This window comes from Protomyctophum parallelum, assembly GCF_964188405.1.
Source record: "Protomyctophum parallelum genome assembly, chromosome: 2".
NCBI lineage: Eukaryota > Metazoa > Chordata > Actinopteri > Myctophiformes > Myctophidae > Protomyctophum > Protomyctophum parallelum.
In genome coordinates this window covers 42,245,183-42,265,647 of record NC_139699.1, presented here as the reverse complement: position 1 = coordinate 42,265,647, position 20,465 = coordinate 42,245,183, and the positions used below count along the sequence as shown (strand labels likewise).

General features: G+C 45.4%; 1 protein-coding gene across 1 annotated transcript in view; it reads right to left on the bottom strand.

The window, feature by feature from the left end:
* pcsk6 (proprotein convertase subtilisin/kexin type 6) overlaps window positions 1–20,465 on the bottom strand; it is a 79,451-nt gene that overhangs the window by 16,000 nt on the left and 42,986 nt on the right. The window contains exons 12-17 of the mRNA XM_083792301.1: window positions 18,898–19,086; window positions 9,724–9,860; window positions 8,974–9,144; window positions 8,764–8,866; window positions 8,292–8,491; window positions 43–130 (exon numbers count right to left, since the gene is read on the bottom strand). Coding sequence (XP_083648427.1) covers window positions 43–130; window positions 8,292–8,491; window positions 8,764–8,866; window positions 8,974–9,144; window positions 9,724–9,860; window positions 18,898–19,086 — 888 coding nt within the window. The remainder of the gene's footprint in view (window positions 1–42; window positions 131–8,291; window positions 8,492–8,763; window positions 8,867–8,973; window positions 9,145–9,723; window positions 9,861–18,897; window positions 19,087–20,465) is intronic.

The window sequence follows — 20,465 nt, the reverse complement described above, 5'->3', positions numbered from 1 at the left end:
TGTCTGTCTGCATCCTACCTGTCTGTCTGCATTCTACAGTACCTGTATCCCTCTCTGCATGCGGTGCACCTGTCTGCGTCCTTCAGACATTCCAGGCAGGCGTCATGGCACCTCAGACACTGTCTCTGACCTGGAGTAGACACAGGGGGGGTATCTGTAGACTTAGATAGCATCTGATACAGACTTATAGCATGTTATCTAGACGGCACTATAATTGCATTGTATATAGTCATAGCACGCCATAGTACATATGTATAGCATAGTAGTATATATATATATATAGTTTATATGTATAGTCTCATAATATAGATATTCCACTGTTACTTTCTTAGCTTACGCATGTTTTATGATAAATGCTTTTTTGTGATGTATTCCCATGCTTTTGTTCTTGCTTATTGTAAGTCGCTCTGGATTAAGAGCGTCTGCTAAATGCCTAAATTGTAAATTGTAAGGGGGGGCACATACTGAATGAGTGGACAATAATATTACCAGAAGCTCATAAAGACCTGAATGACCTTAACTGGTCTGTAACTCTGACTCTGACTATGTGTACACATACGTGTGTGTGTGTGTGTGTGTGTGTGTGTGTATGGCGCTCCATCAGTGCCACGCCGGACGTTGCACGCGTCGCATGCACGCGTTGAATTTGCGCTGCTCTGCACTGCACCGTCTGAACGTTATATTTTTTCCACATTAATTTACAATGGGAACGCGACGTGTGTGCGACGCGACGCGTGCATGTGGAACGTCCCGCATGCGCACGCATGCATCAACACGTGCCTCAACACGTTGATTATTTTTCTCAAATATCGCATCAACGCATGCAATATTTTTTTGTCATGCGTCATGTGATGCGGTCATGTGTGTGCAGAGTGGGTGTGCATAGCAGACAATTGGACTCGAGTCATAGTGACTCGACTCGAGTCTGACTCGAGTCGCATATTTGACGACTTGCGACTTGACTCGGACTTTGAATGTAAAGACTTGCGACTCGACTCGGACTTGGAAGGTAAAAGACCAACGAGACTTGAGACTTGACTCCAACTTGCTAGCCAATGACTCCCGACTCGACTCGAGACAAGATGACTCGTGACTTGTTTTGTTTTTTTTCACTGTGAATGATCTGTGCAAATGCAACCGCCACCCCCAGCAGGGTCATTTTGATTCTACGACGGCTGCCGTCCAGTTATCATGAGTGCCAGTGTTGCCATATTTTCTGTGAGGAAAAACAAGCAACCAGGTCTAGGAAAACCAGCCCAAAAGAAGCGAGTCAAGCAAGCGACTATAGGCCACATGAGCACTCCAACATATACATCAGCTATTTGAAAATAGCAGATCTACAAGCTCACAACACGTCGCGATGCGACGCCTTGTGAGCAGCTTGTAGATCGGCTATTTTCAAATAAAATCTTTCAGTAAAATCTTTCGGCGAAATTATAATAAGCAGATCTGGCATGCCCGATCACTGCAATCAGTGCGTGCAGAACAGCTGGGGCACTGCGCCAAAGCAGCAGAAAAACAACGATGGCAACAGCAACAGAAGTCCCCAATCTGCCCAAAGTAATTAAATTTGCTTTTAAAAACTACAGTAGTGACAGAACGAGAAGAACGGCACAATGCACGACATGCAAGGCTACTATAAAGGACAAAGCAGGCACCACATCAAACTTTGTCCGGCACTTGAAGAGCCATGAAGTCAAGTAAGTGAAACCAACGTAAATGCCCGAACTGTGGCCAAAGTAGCTAAAAAGCTAACATTAGTAGAAGACTAGAAGTGTGTGTGCATGTGTGTTGGAAATAAATAATACTACTAGTAGACGTAGTCGTTCGTGTTTTGTTTATGACCCCAGATACGCCAAGCTATAAATAATCAACAACAACAGTAGCACCAGCCAGCGAGATATAGTCACTCACCACTGTCGAATTAGGATCACACCGATCATGATGTACTGTAGTGATAAGTGACAGTATACTTTATCCATGGTAACAGCAATAAAGTCTCTGCGGAATCCATCACTTTCTCACGTTGCCACTTTTCCATTCATCCGCAGGTTTAATAACTTTTAACTTCACTAAATCACTCCCACCAAACTTGAATTCCTTCCTTCCTTATTCCTTCCTTTTTTTCCACCATTAGTTTCTCTCTGCTATATATAAGCTTAAAGAGATGCCTTTATTTCACTGTTTTGTAGCCTCTTCTCTTTTCTTTTTTTTTTACCAAGGACCCCTTTGCAAAAACAACACTGCATGTGTACTGTAGTAGATGGCTAAACTGTGCCTGATGGAAAATGACGTAATATAAAAATACTACAAAACAAACAGACACGTCAAGATTATAGGCCTAATAGGCCTATAGATAAATGCCATTAATGTATTTCCTTATCCAATATTCATTAATAATTAATATAATTATAGGCTTTGTCTTTGATTGACCCAAATGCACCCAAACTAAAAAATGTACTGTCAGTAAATTATAATTAATGGCGTGTGTGTGTGTGTGTGTGTGTGTGTGTGTGTGTGTGTGTGTGTGTGTGTGTGTGTGTGTGTGGTGTGTGTGTGCGCATGCAGTTTTATGTCTGCTATACAGAAATGTCACACACCAATAACCTTTCTTGTTTTCTTCTCAAATCTTGTGTTTCTCAAGTGCAACAACAAGCTCTGAATGTACTGTATTTAATACAGGTATACTTGCACTACTTGTTACATATAGTGTTAGATAGAACTTAGGTTTAACCCTACAGTATGTAAAGGTTATCTTGGAAAAGTTGAATTTCCCATGAAGCTCTTATTTTCTTTTAGAACTCTTATCTTTTAAATATTTTGATCTCTTTAGAATTGTCTTGGCAAACACCTCATTTATTTTAAGTTAAATTGTTTTTATATAAGCACTTGCTTATAGTTCAGTTGTACAATGTAGTTAGTAACTACATTTTTTTTGTACAATCAGCTTCAGGTCTAAATGAATGCGTTTAATGTATATTTCTCTTTGTTCTACTCAAACCAAACTAATTGAAATAATTAAGAAATATAATATATTCTACATTTGGCACAGTTTTTTGTGTTTCCTGAAAACCTTGAAAAAATGACTTAGGCAATTAGTTTAATAAGGTGACGATATTGCAATTGACAACTTTTTCTCTGTGACAAGGGACTTACTCTAATTTGTGGATATAGGAGCTAGACTAGAGAAATCAGAATCTCGCATAAACATCGTCTAGTGAACACCTGGCGCTGGTCGGACCGAGAGAAATACGGCCACTGTTCCAACACCGCAATGCTGTGCGCGCGTGCACAGACAGACAGACAGACAGACAATGTTGGATGGACAATCAGGTGCAGCTGCGGTGGATCCGTTTTTTATATTAAAATAAATTATTTTGATAATGATTTTATTATTTTCATTTTACAATATGGACTGAGGTGGAATCAAACCGCAAACTTTTATTCGCCGGGGCCAACAGTGGTGTCGGCAATGAAATTAAAACGAAGGTGTGGACTCGCATCACCAGCCAGGTGAACAGCGTCTCCCAAGTCGAGAGAACAAGAGCAGAGGTTTGTTTGACACGCTTGAATATACTTGAATATAGATTTGGATATCTGCCTGTGTTTTGTAGTCTGCCTCTTCACTACAGAGTCTCCTCATGCGGCTATGTTGGCTTATAGGAAGGCTGATTTTCAGTGGTAGCGGATGGAAACTGTCAGCTCGGAGCAAGGCATTACTGTCTGTGGGTTTTCTATAGACATCTGTTTTGAAACCTTTGACGTTGCACTTTCATCTGTGCAATACGGAATTCTGCGTCCTCCTTGAACCTTGGATCCATCTGGATCGGGTAGTGGATGACCACCCCCATGTACCTGTATACCTGTGGCTGGATCGGCGCCTCGGCACCCTCCTTCACTCTGAGCATCGACTCGAGCGCCACCATTCGTCTTGCCTTGGGACATACTCACCACATCGCCATACAGGATACACCAGCAGGATACTCTTAACTACCAAACCAGACAAATGAGCATCAATGGGGTCTTTTGGGGACCTCGACCTCGCGCGTGCGGACTCGGCCCCCAGCCTGGTACTCTAGTCAAAATATGGCCCTTGAGGAAAATTAATTGGGGAACCCTGGAGTATGCTACTGGAATTTAGAGGCGCACCCAAATAATTAATTAGCTATTACCTGAGTGCGCTGTTCAAAAGTAGGTCAAACTCTGCTGTCACTCAGTCTCCAGCATTGAAGCATGTTGACCACAGCAGAGAAGAGGACATTTATTACTTTGAATATGTTATGAATTAATCTGGCTATTAATCTGTGCAAAACAGCAGTGGGCGGGCGGCCCATATAAATATATATAAACTCTCCCATTGTGTTGTGCAATTGGTGTTAATTAATGAACACTGAATTAATGAGGAATTAATGAGGCCATAACTCTTAAAAATAATAATAATGATTATGAACAAACGATTAATGAACAAACGATACCGAACAAACTTTAGTTATTATTTTATTATTTTTTTTAATATTTTTAATTAATTTAAAGATATAGCTTTAAATATTATTATTATTATAATTATTATAATTATTATTATAATTATTATTATTATAATTATTATTATTATTATTATTATATATGTGTATGTATATATATATTAATATATATTAATATTTCTTTTATTTATTATATTTTATTTAATATTTAATATTTATTTTATTTATTTTATTTATTTTATTTATTTTATTTATTTTATTTATTTTATTTATTTTATTTATTTTATTTATTTTATTTATTTTATTATAATTATATATATATTATATATTATATTTAATATTTAATATTAATATTAATATATTTTTAAATATTTTTTAGGCTACACGACGCGATATCACGACGCGATGCAGTACAGTACACAGAACGTAAAATAATGTGTCAAAAAATATATAAATTATGATTATAGTCCACTTCCTCCTTTTAGTACGGGTCACATTGCAGCGATCCGTATCCGAGACTTGATTGATTGCGATCCCGGGAATGTTTGGGCACTCCGCTCCCGGGGAACGGTACGCATCATTCACACTACCACAACATCTGCCTCATGATTATGAACAAACGATTAATGAACAAACGATACCGAACAAACTTTTTTTTTTTTTTTTTTTTTTTAATATTTTTAATTAATTTAAAGATATAGCTTTAAATATTATTATTATTATTATTATATTATTATTATTATATATGTATGTATGTATATATATATATATATATATATATATATATATATTTTTATATATATATATATATATTATATATATATATATATATATATATATATATATATATATATATATATATATATATATATTTTTTAGGCTACACGACGCGACATCACGACACGATGCAGTACAGTACACAGAACGTAAAATAATGTGTCAATGTAAAATAAAATATATAAATTATGATTATAGTCCACTTCCTCCTTTTAGTACGGGTCATATTGCAGCGATCCGTATCCGAGACTTGATTGATTGCGATCCCGGGAATGGTTGGGCACTCCGCTCCCGGGGAACGGTACGCATCATTCACACTACCACAACATCTGCCAAGTGGTCCCGAGTGTGAACCCCCCCCCCTTAGAGTAATGTTAACTACTCGCCTACAAAACGAAGAAAACTAAAAAAAACTAAAAACAAACAATAGGCACTCCATCTTTTAAGAAAAGGAATGGTCTGCTCACTTCCTTCAGTTTGGAAACAGAGCTGTTATATGGTACAGAGCTGCTATATGGTACAGAGCTGTTATATGGTACAGAGCTGCTATATGGTATAGAGCTGCTATATGGTACAGAGCTGTTATATGGTACAGAGCTGCTATATGGTACAGAGCTGTTATATGGTACAGAGCTGCTATATGGTACAGAGCTGTTATATGGTACAGAGCTGTTATAGGGTACAGAGCTGCTATATGGTACAGAGCTGTTATATGGTACAGAGCTGCTATATGGTACAGAGCTGCAATAGGGTACAGAGCTGCTATATGGTACAGAGCTGTTATAGGGTACAGAGCTGCTATATGGTACAGAGCTGTTATATGGTACAGAGCTGTTATATGGTACAGAGCTCTATATGGTACAGAGCTGCTATATGGTACAGAGCTGCTATTATTGTACAGAGCTGTTATATGGTACAGAGCTGTTATATGGTACAGAGCTCTATATGGTACAGAGCTGCTATATGGTACAGAGCTGTTATATGGTACAGAGCTCTATATGGTACAGAGCTGTTATATGGTACAGAGCTGCTATATGGTACAGAGCTGCTATATGGTACAGAGCTGTTATATGGTACAGAGCTCTATATGGTACAGAGCTGTTATATGGTACAGAGCTGTTATATGGTACAGAGCTCTATATGGTACAGAGCTGTTATATGGTACAGAGCTGCTATATGGTACAGAGCTGCTATATGGTACAGAGCTGTTATATAGTACAGAGCTCTATATGGTACAGAGCTGCTATATGGTACAGAGCTCTATATGGTACAGAGCTGTTATATGGTACAGAGCTGCTATATGGTACAGAGCTGCTATATGGTACAGAGCTGTTATATGGTACAGAGCTCTATATGGTACAGAGCTCTATATGGTACAGAGCTGTTATATGGTACAGAGCTCTATATGGTACAGAGCTCTATATGGTACAGAGCTGCTATATGGTACAGAGCTCTATATGGTACAGAGCTGTTATATGGTACAGAGCTCTATATGGTACAGAGCTGCTATATGGTACAGAGCTGTTATATGGTACAGAGCTCTATATGGTACAGAGCTCTATATGGTACAGAGCTGTTATATGGTACAGAGCTGCTATATGGTACAGAGCTGCTATATGGTACAGAGCTGCTATATGGTACAGAGCTGTTATATGGTACAGAGCTCTATATGGTACAGAGCTGCTATATGGTACAGAGCTGCTATTATTGTACAGAGCTGTTATATGGTACAGAGCTCTATATGGTACAGAGCTGCTATATGGTACAGAGCTGTTATATGGTACAGAGCTCTATATGGTACAGAGCTGTTATATAGTACAGAGCTCTATATGGTACAGAGCTGCTATATGGTACAGAGCTGCTATATGGTACAGAGCTGTTATATAGTACAGAGCTCTATATGGTACAGAGCTGCTATATGGTACAGAGCTGTTATATGGTACAGAGCTGTTATATGGTACAGAGCTCTATATGGTACAGAGCTGTTATATAGTACAGAGCTCTATATGGTACAGAGCTGCTATATGGTACAGAGCTGCTATATGGTACAGAGCTGCTATATGGTACAGAGCTGTTATATAGTACAGAGCTCTATATGGTACAGAGCTGCTATATGGTACAGAGCTGTTATATGGTACAGAGCTGCTATATGGTACAGAGCTGTTATATGGTACAGAGCTGTTATATGGTACAGAGCTGTTATATGGTACAGAGCTGTTATATAGTACAGAGCTCTATATGGTACAGAGCTCTATATGGTACAGAGCTGTTATATAGTACAGAGCTCTATATGGTACAGAGCTGCTATATGGTACAGAGCTGCTATATGGTACAGAGCTGTTATATAGTACAGAGCTCTATATGGTACAGAGCTGCTATATGGTACAGAGCTGCTTTATGGTACCGACTACAGAGCTGTTATATGGTAAAGAGCTGCTATATGGCACAGAGCTGCTTTATGGTACAGAGCTGTTATATGGTACAGAGCTGCTATATGGTACAGAGCTGTTATATGGTACAGAGCTCTATATGGTACAGAGCTGCTTTATGGTACCGACTACAGAGCTGTTATATGGTACAGAGCTGTTATATGGTACAGAGCTCTATATGGTACAGAGCTGTTATATGGTACAGAGCTGCTATATGGTACAGAGCTGCTATATGGTACAGAGCTGTTATATAGTACAGAGCTCTATATGGTACAGAGCTGCTATATGGTACAGAGCTGCTTTATGGTACCGACTACAGAGCTGTTATATGGTAAAGAGCTGCTATATGGTACAGAGCTGCTTTATGGTACAGACTACAGAGCTGTTATATGGTACAGAGCTGCTTTATGGTATAGAGCTGCTTTATGGTACAGACTACAGAGCTGCTACATGGTACAGAGCTGCTTTATGGTACAGCTCTCTATGCCCGTGTGCAAGCTCGCCTTCTTCCAGCCAGCAACCACACACACAAAATACGAACGAAAATTGTAATCAATCACAGCCTTGTTTATGAGTCCACGGTAAAATCACATGCAGGACGTACCGTCATCGGCAAAGAATCCGGGAGGGCAGGCGTCGACGCAGGTGGAGTTGAGAGCGTCCAGGTAGAGTCCTCTCCTGCAAAACAGACACTCAGACCTGTCGGAGCGGAGCTCGCACCTCTCACAGCCTCTGTGACAGCGTCTGCACCGACGGGCACCGATTGCCTCGTAGTAACCCAGAGGACAGTGACTCACACAGGTCCTACGATAGGACAGACAGACAGATAGACAGACAGAGGACAGTGACTCACACAGGTCCTACGATAGGACAGACAGACAGACAGATAGACAGACAGAGGACAGTGACTCACACAGGTCCTACGATAGGACAGACAGACAGACAGACAGACAGACAGACAGACAGACAGACAGACAGACAGAGGACAGTGACTCACACAGGTCCTACGATAGGACAGACAGACAGACTACAGACGTGGATTACAGACGTACGTACACACATGTACAGATATTTACCTGCCACTCTTCAGACTGCCCAGGCTGAAGTGAATACAGTTGAGGCAGTGGTCAGCATCAGGTCCATCACAGCCCTGGTCCCCGCACTCCGTGTGACACGGCCCTGGGGGTGGACAGACAGACAGACAGACAGACAGACAGACAGACAGACATCAGCCCACGCACAGATCATCATCATCATCACCATCATCATCATCATCATCATCATACCATTATACTCCTCTTCCTCCTCATCCTGGGTCTCTGTAGCTCCCTCTAGAGGTGGTTCTGGAGTCGTTTCGGGGATCTCCAACATTCTGGAGCGAGAGTGCTGAGCGCCGTGGCTCTGGTACGGGTGCTCAGAGGTGCCATAAAGGACCAGGGACCACTCTTTGATTTTACCTGTTCCAAAAAGAAGGGTCAGAAAAGGGTTTACTGTAAACCACCACTGCGCGAAAATCGTTACACACTATCTCTATAGCCATGTGTTCAAGCCGGATCTGTCCGATATTTCATATTCCATCCTAATTGGCTAACATTGGCTTTCAAAGTTTGGAGGATTGGCCCGTTTTGAACAAAAAGCCTCAAATCATGAATGCAGCGTGTAATTTACGTGAAATCTTCCACAGACTACTACTAGGCTGAGGAATATATCCCACCCTTTTCACATTGGCCTGTTATAGCGCCACCAACATTTTTGCAAAACACATTTTTGGAACAAAATGCCTCAAATCATCCAATTGCCATCCAAGGCGCAAGAACAAATGGCACCCTTTTTACATTGGCCTATTATAGCGCCACCAGGAGGCCACAGCCTGACCTGCCCTGGTGGAGACCTGTGCACCGAGGGGCACTTTATCTAGTTGTTAATTGCTTTTTTCTCATTATGAATAAATAAGGCTATGGGTAAAGTATGTGAGAAATGAGTCAATACCTGGTATTTTCGGTAGGCTATAATATATATTAAAGAGCTCATCTTACCCAGGACTTCATGGTTGCGTAGCTGTGAGGGCGAGTCGATCATCTCTAGGGTCCAAGTGCCCTCTGCTCGCTCCCCCCAGCAGTGAACAGTCATGAACTCCCAGTTCCTGAAGCCTTCGTTAGAGTTGTCAAACAACCTGTATACATAAACAGTATAAGAAAAACAACCTGTATACATGTATAAACAGTATATAACAGAAAAACAACCTGTATACATAAACAGTATATAACAGAAAAACAACCTGTATACATAAACAGTATATAACAGAAAAACAACCTGTATATATAAACAGTATATATCAGAAAAACAACCTGTATACATAAACAGTATATATCAGAAAAACAACCTGTATACATAAACAGTATTTCACTAGTTGGAAGAAACACACCATTGGAAGGTTTAAAGGTTTTAATGAATGAAAAGATGAAGTGATGAGGAGGAGAGTGATGATATGGGGGAGAAGCGGGGCGTGGGTTCCGGGGGGTTCGCCGACCCTGAAGTCTTTGGGGAAGGGGTCGTGTGGCGGTCAGCCCGCGGCACACGTGGGGCGTGATCGCGTGGCGGTCAGCCCGCGGTACGCTTGGAGGCGTGATCCCCCGTGGGAACTGTGAGGAAGGGACGAGGTGAGGAGAGATGGAGGAGAAGGAGCAGTGGAAGCTGCTGGTCTTGAGGTGGTGATGGGGATGGTGGCGGGATACGAAAAGCATAGAGGATGCTGGGTTGTCTGAGGCGGGTATAAGTAGGCTGGGTAGATTGGCAAGGAGGGCGGAGGATGGCATGAGGGCATGGTCAAGGTGTGTTTCTCCGCCTCCTGAACATCAGTTGATCCAACTCCATTTCACTAGTTGGAAGAAACACACCATTGGAAGGTTTAAAGGTTTTATTGAATGAAAAGATGAAGTGATGAGGAGGAGAGTGATGATGAGGGGGAGAAGCGGGGCGTGGGTTCCGGGGGGTTCGCCGACCCTGAAGTCTTTGGGGAAGGGATCGTGTGGCGGTCAGCCCGCGGCACACGTGGGGCGTGATCGCGTGGCGGTCAGCCCGCGGTACGCTTGGAGGCGTGATCCCCAAAAGGGCTACGGGGGCAACTACTAGGCCAGAGTGTTGTGGGCCTGCTTGATGTCGTGGAGGGAGGAGCGGATGTAGGTCAGGTACGCTTGGGAGGAACATCTGCCTAGCAAGCGGACGGTGTGGTCCTGGAGGCCTCGGCTGGCGGCTGTGGAGGCGGCGCCGATGCGGAAGGAGTGGCCGGAAAAGTTTTCCGCGGGGTAGCCTGAGATGGTGAGGATTTGGCGGAGGTGGAGGAGGAACCAGCCACGGGTGGCGACGGTTCCGTGTTCGTCGACGAAGAGGGGGTCCGGGGGGAGAGCGTGCTGGGATTGTCTGAGGCGGACGTGGTTGGCCAGGGATTCGAAAGGACTGGTGGGAGAGTTGAAGCGGAAGTAGTAGATGGGGATTGGGCGATGCTGGGAGGTCTTGCTTCGTTTAAGGGTGAAGACCAGTGTGTCGTGGTCGTGGGAAGTTAGGTCGAGTGGAGAGGTGGAGGAGGTTGGAGATGAAGGAGCGGCCTTCGGGGATGATGCGCATGGCGCAGTTGAGGTGGCCGAGTGGGGAAAGGAGCTGTTGCTTGCTGCATTGGGGGAGGTTCATATAGTTGGAGAGGAGGAAGGTGAAGCGGTTGAGCTTGTCAGGGGGCAGGGAGGCTTGGAGTGAGACAGTGTCCAGAGTGAAGCCTAGGAATTCAAAGGGAGGTGGAAGGGCCCTCGGTCTTCTCTAGGGCAAGGGGGACGCAGAGGTCGTTGAAAACGGAGGTGAGGGTGGTGAGGCCGGAAGCGGGGGGTGCGTGAGGGGGAGTGACGATGAGGAAGTCGTCTAGCAGGTGGGTGACGTAGGGGAGCTTGTGGTTGTTGAGGAGGATCCAGCAGAGCGCTTCTGCGAGGGTGTCGAAAAGCTTGGGGCTGCTCCTGCAGCCGAAAGTGAGGCGGACGGCGAAGTAATAGGCGTCCTGCCAGAAAACCCCAAAAAGATTCCAGCTGTCGGGGTGGAGGGGGAGGACTTTGAAGGCTGCGGTAACGTCGGCTTTGGCCAGCTGGGCTCCTTGGCCGGCGAGACGAATTAAGTTTATGGCGCCATCGATGGTGGCGTATTGCATGGAGAATGGGGGGCTGGGGATGAGACTGTTGATGCTGGGGGTGGAGGTGCCGTGGGGGGAGGAGAGGTCGAGGATGATCCTCTTTTTTTTTTTTTTTTTTTTCCTGAGTATTTCCGGGTGGCGATGCCGAGGGGGCTGATGCGGTAGGTGGGGAATGGTGGGGTGGAAAATGGGCCGATCATGAAACCGTTTGTGACTTCTTTTGTGAGCAGGGTGGTGACGGAGTTGGGGTCAGTGATGGCGGACTGGAAGTTTTGGCAGGTGTGGCTGTTGGTGGGGAGGGTGATGAGGCCGGGGGAGAAGCCGTAGTTCAGGCCTCCGAGGAGGAAGCAGGCGGTTGCGGGGTCGGGTGGCGTGAGAGTGCGGCGGCCAGGGCGGGGATGTTGATGGGGGTGGAGAGGTGCCGGGAAAGTCAGCTGGGTTTGGAGGGATTGGTGGGGTGTTGGGGGCAGGTGATGCGGGCATGGGCGCCCCCGCAGTGAGTGCAGACGTGGAGCATCTTGCAAGTGGAGACGGAGCACCCTTTATTGTTAAAGTTATTGCAAATTGCTTCGGTGCCGCAGTAGAGGACTGGGCGGCCATGTCTGTCGGTGGATTGGTTGGAAGCTGGGTATTGGGGGGGTCGTTGCGGGGGCGGGCCACCGGTGATGGCGAGGAGGGAGGGAATACTGGGAGCTGGTCTGGTGGTGGGTTTGGTGGTGGGTTCGATGGTGCGTGGAAATACTGGCTGGAGGCGGAGGTGCGGGGGGCGGCGTGGATGCACTGGCTGGCGGGGTGGGTGGGGTTGCCGCACAGGTTGCAGGCGATGGCGAGCCTTCCTGCGAAAATCCGGCAATATAGTTCAAGGTCCAGGTGGCCCCAGTAGGTGGCGGTGTTGAGTTGATGGAGCCTTGCTGCGGCGGTGGCGGAGAACTGGCGGTGGTATTCCAGAAACAGGGAGCCGCCGAACCTTACGGCTAGGTCGAAAATGATGGAAAGGTAGTCGTCCAGCTCCTGGCGCCGGGCTGGGTAGGTGGAGCAGATGACATCTCGGTACAGAGAAAAAGCCAGGCCGAACTCGGCGACGGTGAGGATGGCGGAGCGTGAAGGGGTGGGGTTGCGGAGTTGGATGAAGAGGTCTCCGCACTCTAGAAAGCGGGACTCAGAGTTGGTGGTGGAGGGGCGGAGGAGAGTGGCTAGGTCAATGTCATTACCATGTAGTATCTGGTTCCGGAGGGTGGTGCTGATGTTCTGAGGGTTTCTTCCTGGGGCATTGGGCGGGACGACTGCTGGGGTTGCTGTGGAGAGAGAGAAGTTGGGAGGATGGGGGGGGAGAGCGTAGGAGGGGTCGGAAAGGACGCTGGGAAGTGTCAGCGTGGGGTGGTAGGTGGCCGGGAGGGGCGGGTAGGCGGGTGAGGCCTGTGGGAAGGCAAGAGAGGCCGAGGGAAAAGTGGGCGGAGCCTGGGGAGGGGGGGCCGGGAGGGGAGGGTAGGCGGGTGAGGCCTGTGGGAAGGCAAGAGAGGCCGAGGGAAAGGTGGGCGGAGCCTGGGGAGGGGGGGCCGGGAGGGGAGGGTAGGCGGGTGAGGCCTGTGGGAAGGCATGAGAGGCCGGAGGGAGGGTGGGCGGAACCTCGGCGGGAGATGCCTGAGGGAGGGTGGGCGGGGCCTGGAGAGGGGGGGCCAGGGAGGGCGGGTAGGCGGGTGAAGCCTGTGGGAAGGCAAGAGAGGCCGAAGGGAGGTTGGGAGCCTCGGTGGAGGCCTGGATCAATGCAGCCACGAGAGTGGCGATGGATGGGGGGATGGGGGAATTTGAGTAGGGGGGAGGGGGGGGTTGGGGGATGGTGTGGCCTGCGCGGCGGCGGAGGTCAGGAGGGACGTGAGGGCGTGCGGGGCGGGCACTGGAGGGGTTGCGCTGATTGGCGGGATTGTGATGGCGGGGGGGGTGGAGCTTGAGGTGGTTGAGCTGGTTGGAATTGTGCTGTTTGGAAGGTGGAAAGAAAGGGAGTAGGAGTGGGGGGGGGGGGGGGGTTAGAGGAGGCCGGCGTTGGGTGACCGACACTACGTAACTTAATGCTTGTAAATCAATTACGGTTAATTAATTCAAGCAGAAAGTAATCTGAAAATAATGCAAGACGCCCAACGCCGGGCAGTGTTGGGTAATTAACACTGCGCAGCTCAATGCTTGTAAATTAACTATGATCAATTAATTTAGCAGAAAGTAATCTGAATATAATGCAAGACGCCCAACACCGGGCAGTGTTGGGCAACCGACACTACATAACTCAATGCTTGTAAACTGACCACAATCAATTAATCAAGCAGAAAGTAATGCGATATAATGTAAAATACCCAACGCTGGAGGTGGGGGGGGGGAGAGAAGTTGGGATGACACGGGACCGCTTGGACCGGCGGGTGACGTCGTCGGTGGTGGCCGCGCTGGGAGCGCGCCTCGTGACGTCATCGGTGGGTGCCGGGTTTGAAGAAGTTGAGGGAGTTGCTGTGTTGTTGTTGTTGCTGTCGCAGAAGAGTTTAAACAGGCCCGCTTTGTTGGTGGAGCGGACGAACGGGATGTTGAGCGTTCGGAGCTGCTTTTGGAGTCCTACGACGGTCCAGTCGGAGATGGAGGGTTGTGGTGGGCTTGGGTTGCTGGAGAGGAGCGAAGTGGCAGAGCTGCGGGTGGCGGTGTGGACGCGCCTGGAGCGCCGTGTCACCTGGGTGGGTGGAGGGAGGGTTGGTGCCGGAGGTTGGCTGTAAGTCTCACGGCTCTTCCTCTTCGCGGAGCGGAGCTTTCGAAAGCGGTTCCGAATACGGCTCTGTTTGAGGCTGAGCCTGGATGGCTGGGAGGCGGCGGCCTGGGGGGCTGTGGTGGGACGGCTGTCATCATCGTCGCTGGACGTGGTGTCGGGGATGAGCGTTGGGCTCCCCTGAGCGTCCGCGGGAGGATCGCCGTCCGAGCCCGAGGTGGAAAAATCCATGGCAGGTGAGCCGCTTGTTTTTGCGTTGCTGGTTTTTTCTTTCTGTTGCTTGTATGAAGGGTACGTGCGTGTAGCGTGTACGAGCATACGAAAAGCATAGAGGATGCTGGGTTGTCTGAGGCGGGTATAAGTAGGCTGGGTAGATTGGCAAGGAGGGCGGAGGATGGCATGAGGGCATGGTCAAGGTGTGTTTCTCCGCCTCCTGAACATCAGTTGATCCAACTCCATATATCAGAAAAACAACCTGTATACATAAACAGTATATATCAGAAAAACAACCTGTATACATGTATAAACAGTATATAACAGAAAAACAACCTGTATATATAAACAGTATATATCAGAAAAACAACCTGTATACATAAACAGTATATATCAGAAAAACAACCTGTATACATAAACAGTATATATCAGAAAAACAACCTGTATACATAAACAGTATCAGAAAAACAACCTGTATACATAAACAGTATATATCAGAAAAACAACCTGTATACATGTTGTGGGGTGTCTGTGTTCAATGAGCAGGCGGAACAGGGGATTGCAGCAGTTTCAAACGGCTTTTTATTGGTTTAGCAATAAATCATACAGCAGACAGGAGAAACCCCACGTAGGTTTCGGATAAATTATATTCCATACAGTATTTGTTTCACAGGCGTCTTCCACAGCCTGGAGAAGGATGAGAACAGAAGATTAGATTTCAACTCAGGTTTGTACAGTCTCTGATAGCTCGCTCCTCACTGGAGGGCTTTGGTTTCTAATAAACGATAAGAGGTGACGGCGATGCCTTGCTTCGTGACGTCATCGGTCTTTATCTTTAACTGTAGCGGGTCTTCTCCCATAGCGGGGGTTCAGCTCCGAGAGAGCACAAGCCGTTCAGCCGATCCGGCGTATATAATGAGCGCCTGTTTGCTAGACAGGGCTCAATGCAATGTCTCAGAATTATAGGTTTCTTTCCGACCTTATTATTTGTAGTTTCCCCGTCTTCGTCGTTGTGGCAGGGCTGCCCCCCTCCCGCAGCGCGATACGCGGGAACTGGAACTCCTGTTCCTATATTTCATTCATACAGTCCGATAGTCTCTGTCCCTCGGACATTTCCTGGACCGTTCCTAAAAGCCTGTGACGAGAGGAGAGTGACAGTTAAGACATGCAGAGCTATACACATGAGTGTGTGTTCGGTGGGAGTGTGTGTGTCTTCTTACCCCCCGACGGTTTGCTGTGCGTGCCTCCATGAGCGTGTGTGTGAGAACCAGCCGCTGTCAGACGTAGACTGAGTCTTCCTTTTATATGACGGGTGTGGCTGCTTGCTGATTTGCGGTCGGTCCATCAGCTCAATCTGGCGGAGGAGGAGATTCGGGACGTATACATTCCCTATTAGGCGCCCGAGGGCGTTCCTAACGGTCCGAGGCGTCTTCTGTCTGACAGCGTGTCTGGTTGCCCTGGCAACGCACTTACCATCGCGGGGTGTCGCTCGCGAGACCCCACAATGTATAAACAGTATATAACAGAAAAACAACCTGTATACATAAACAGTATATAACAGAAAAACAACCTGTATGCATAAACAGTTATAAGAAAAACAACCTGTATACATGTATAAACAGTATATAACAGAAAAACAACCTGTATACATAAACAGTATATAGAAAAACAACCTGTATGCATAAACAGTTATAAGAAAAACAACCTGTATACATAAACAGTATATATCAGAAAAACAACCTGTATACATAAACAGTATATAACAGAAAAACAACCTGTATACATAAACAGTATATATCAGAAAAACAACCTGTATACATAAACAGTATATATCAGAAAAACAACCTGTATACATAAACAGTATATAACAGAAAAACAACCTGTATACATAAACAGTATATAACAGAAAAACAACCTGTATGTATAAACAGTATATAACAGAAAAACAACCTGTATGTATAAACAGTATATAACAGAAAAACAACCTGTATGTATAAACAGTATATAACAGAAAAACAACCTGTATACATAAACAGTATATAACAGAAAAACAACCTGTATACATAAACAGTATATAACAGAAAAACAACCTGTATGTATAAACAGTATATATCAGAAAAACAACCTGTATGTATAAACAGTATATAACAGAAAAACATCCTGTGTATCGTTGCTGTCGGGAGGAAACCCTAACTCCATGTTTCTTTTTATAAATCAGTGCTATTGAACACCCTTATGTCTGTGTGTTGTTTCGAACATATTGAACCAATGGAAAGTAGTAAAAAAACACTTTGGACAAAACCTCTTAACTCCATTGGACCTTCAAAATGTCTGCTAAAGCAGCTAACTCCACCACTTCTTCCTCTCAATGCAAGTAATTGACAATATATGAAGTCACAATACCAACATTGATGAAGCAGTGTTACTTTGTTTTCAAAATATGAGGTTTTCTTAATTGCCTGAAAATTTTATATTCTTTCCAATTCAGCTGTGTGTTATTCTGGATAACAGACCGCTGGCTAATCAAAGGCACGGAGCACCTGGCTGCAGCCGCTGCGCTGCTTGAATTCTATGCTGTACCCACTAACACACAATGTCATTTAACTACACAACATGCTTTCAAGAATGTTTTTGAAAACATTTTAAGCGAGAAATAGACCCGAAAATGGATTCCATTTGAAAATTGATTGCATTTGACACTCACTTTCTTGTCTCCGAGGCGACTCTTTGCGCTCTGCGGGGCCAATTGGAATACTTTCATTACCGTAAGCAAGGCAATACTTTGATTGGTTGTCACTTTTGGGTAAATGTATTAATACAAGCTTGTAGAGCTGATACTTTTGAAAAATCGTGAAATGTGGTGCAAATCTTTGAATATATATCCTTTCAGAGTGAATGTTTTGAACTCAAATCTTTGCTTCTGGAACAACATATTTTCAGATGAGGGTCGGCGGCCGAATACCGATAATTCTGGGGGTCCTTGACATGAAAAAGGTTGAGCACCACTGACATAGAAACAGGTTTTTCAGAAAACTGTTAGGATTTAACTTTAGAATCGGCCTCAGGAATGGGATAAACAGCTTGCAGTTTGATTACAGCACAACTCACAAATCCCTGGGGCTCGCTCAGGGGAGAACAACGGGTGGCGATGCCTAAACGAAGCGCAACATCTCTATACTCTTTGTCAGGCACAGCCCCGATTTGTAAACGAGCTCTGTCCCAGTCCAAATGACTCCGCGCTACACCAGCTGTGTCTGGTGTACAGCATGAGGAGACTGAGCCATTCTACTTCAATGGGAGGAAATTAATCTGTAAATCTGCCTGTCAGTTTGTAAAAGGTTTAGTGTCAGATAGTGTCCATAATCCATACCGTTACCCTGCAGCTTCTATAATTCAAGGCCAACGACGTTCCTGACAACTTGGCTATCTCTCTGGTGTGATGAAGAGAAACAATTAGTGGTTGAGTCCCGAGTGCATGTGTGTGTGTGTGTGTGTGTGTGTGTGTGTGTGTGTGTGTGTGTGTGTGTGTGTGTGTGTGTGTGTGCGTGCGTGCGTGCGTGTGTCGTATCTGCAGGACGAATAATTCTACTATACTAAAGTCGATATTGGCAATCTGTAAGTCTAGCCCATTGTAGATAGTAAGTAGCCTGGCTCTGCCGGGTGTGAGAGGAATTAGCATGCTATTGTTACAACCAAGAGGTCACTTGATTAAGTCTCATACGTCACTCTATCTGCATCTCAATGACATTCGTATGTAAAAATACCGTCTGTCCTCCCAGGGACACCAATGTTTGATGTGAGCATATAAGCACCTGAAAATAATGTTAGGGAAGTCTTATAGCAGGCTAGCCACAGAGGTGGTTAGGCTCCCGTGGGCCAAGCCTGGTCCACGGGGAAGCTCTCTGCTGTGTTCTTGGTCTGACTGCAATAAATACAATCCATGGATCTTCAGGTCACATCTCTGCGTGTTTTTCCTCATCCACCGTCTGAGGCTTTGACGCCAACTCTTCAGCCTTATTTGTCTATTTTGTCTAAGTTTAGTTTAGTGTACTTGAAGTAGGAATATTTACTTCACGTGCCCCTCACCTCTTGGCCAGCAACTGTGACCTGGTCCCAGACGGGGAGTAGAGGTTGATCTCCAGGTCTCCGCGCCGTGCGTGGACGACAGTGACCTTGACTACCACGTGCTCCAGGAAGGTCACTTGCTGCTCAGGGTGCTCCGAGCACCCCGAGGTCACCAGGCTGCTGTTCAGGCTCTGCTCCGCTCGGATGTACCTGGAGAGGAAGCAGTCAAGGTTGTACTTTATTGTTATATCTTGTGAACAGGTATACATGAGAGTAAAAAATCCAATCTGAACACTCAGTTGATCTGATCATTTTCAAACATGTTTGATATTTATTTATCTGGATCGCTATACTGTATGGAACAGCACAATCGGGGACTGAGAAAAAGACACACACACACACACACACACACATACACACACTTGGACTGAATACCTATTATCGCTATAATGTTCATCGAGAATCTATCCCCTTAAACTTTTATAGCCTATAACTTGCCTGCATGGTTTTCCTTGGTACAGTATTTCCAACCAAAATGTGTACAGTAGCCGATGAAACAACACTTTTTGCATGGGTGAGTTGAGAGACGGATAACGTATAGCTATAGCAGGTGCAATCAATCTAATAAACGACCAATTAAATATATGCTCTGACGATCAAAGCACAAAGAAATCTGGCAATAGCTCTCTCCTTCTCTACGCAACTCAGTAGTTGATAGAGAGATGCAGGTGTGTGTGTGTTTGTGTGTATGTGTGTGTGAACACAAGTTCAGGCTCTGGTCAGTGTGGATGTACCGATGTACCTGGAATGGAAGCTCAAAACCACACACAGAAAAAGAGACATTCATCCCATTAGGACCTGGAAGGCTGAATCACCATACAGCGTTTAACCACTTTGACCATTAACAGGTTCCGTCCATCCGACGTGCCCATAAGCAATCCAACCGACAGGGTGCTTTGACATGTGTACACTACACATCCTAGCGCATTTGGAATTTTGCATTGATATCAGACGAGAGAAGAATATTCAGTTTTTTTTTCCTTTTGAGTTGGACTCCAAGGCCACCATACTCCAAGGCCACCGATCTTCGTTCATCCGCGCTGCCGTTCACTTCCCTGTTTACCGCTGCAGAAAGAATGCCTCGTATCTGCTAATCTAGGTGGTTCTCTCTGTGGTTTTGATCAGATGGATATACTAAGCTTCAATGGGTGAATGTAATGCACAATCTATGTAAAGCGCCTTGGATAAAGGCGCTATATAAATGCACCATTTACCCCCTATAGTACCACCCTGCTTCAGCAGGTATGGCAATATGACGTCACCCACCACGAAGCCACCACAGCAACACAATAACAACAACACAGGAACATGTGACAAAACACATTAGCATTTTCATTAACACACTCTAACGACTTTCTACAAGGTCATTATCACACTCTAACGACTTTCTACAAGGTCATTATCACACTCTAACGACTTTCTACAAGGTCATTATTATCACACTCTAACGACTTTCTACAAAGACGCAAATGACACACAGACCAGGCTTTGTGTTGGCTGGCGTTTTTTTTTCTTTTTTCTAATTTATA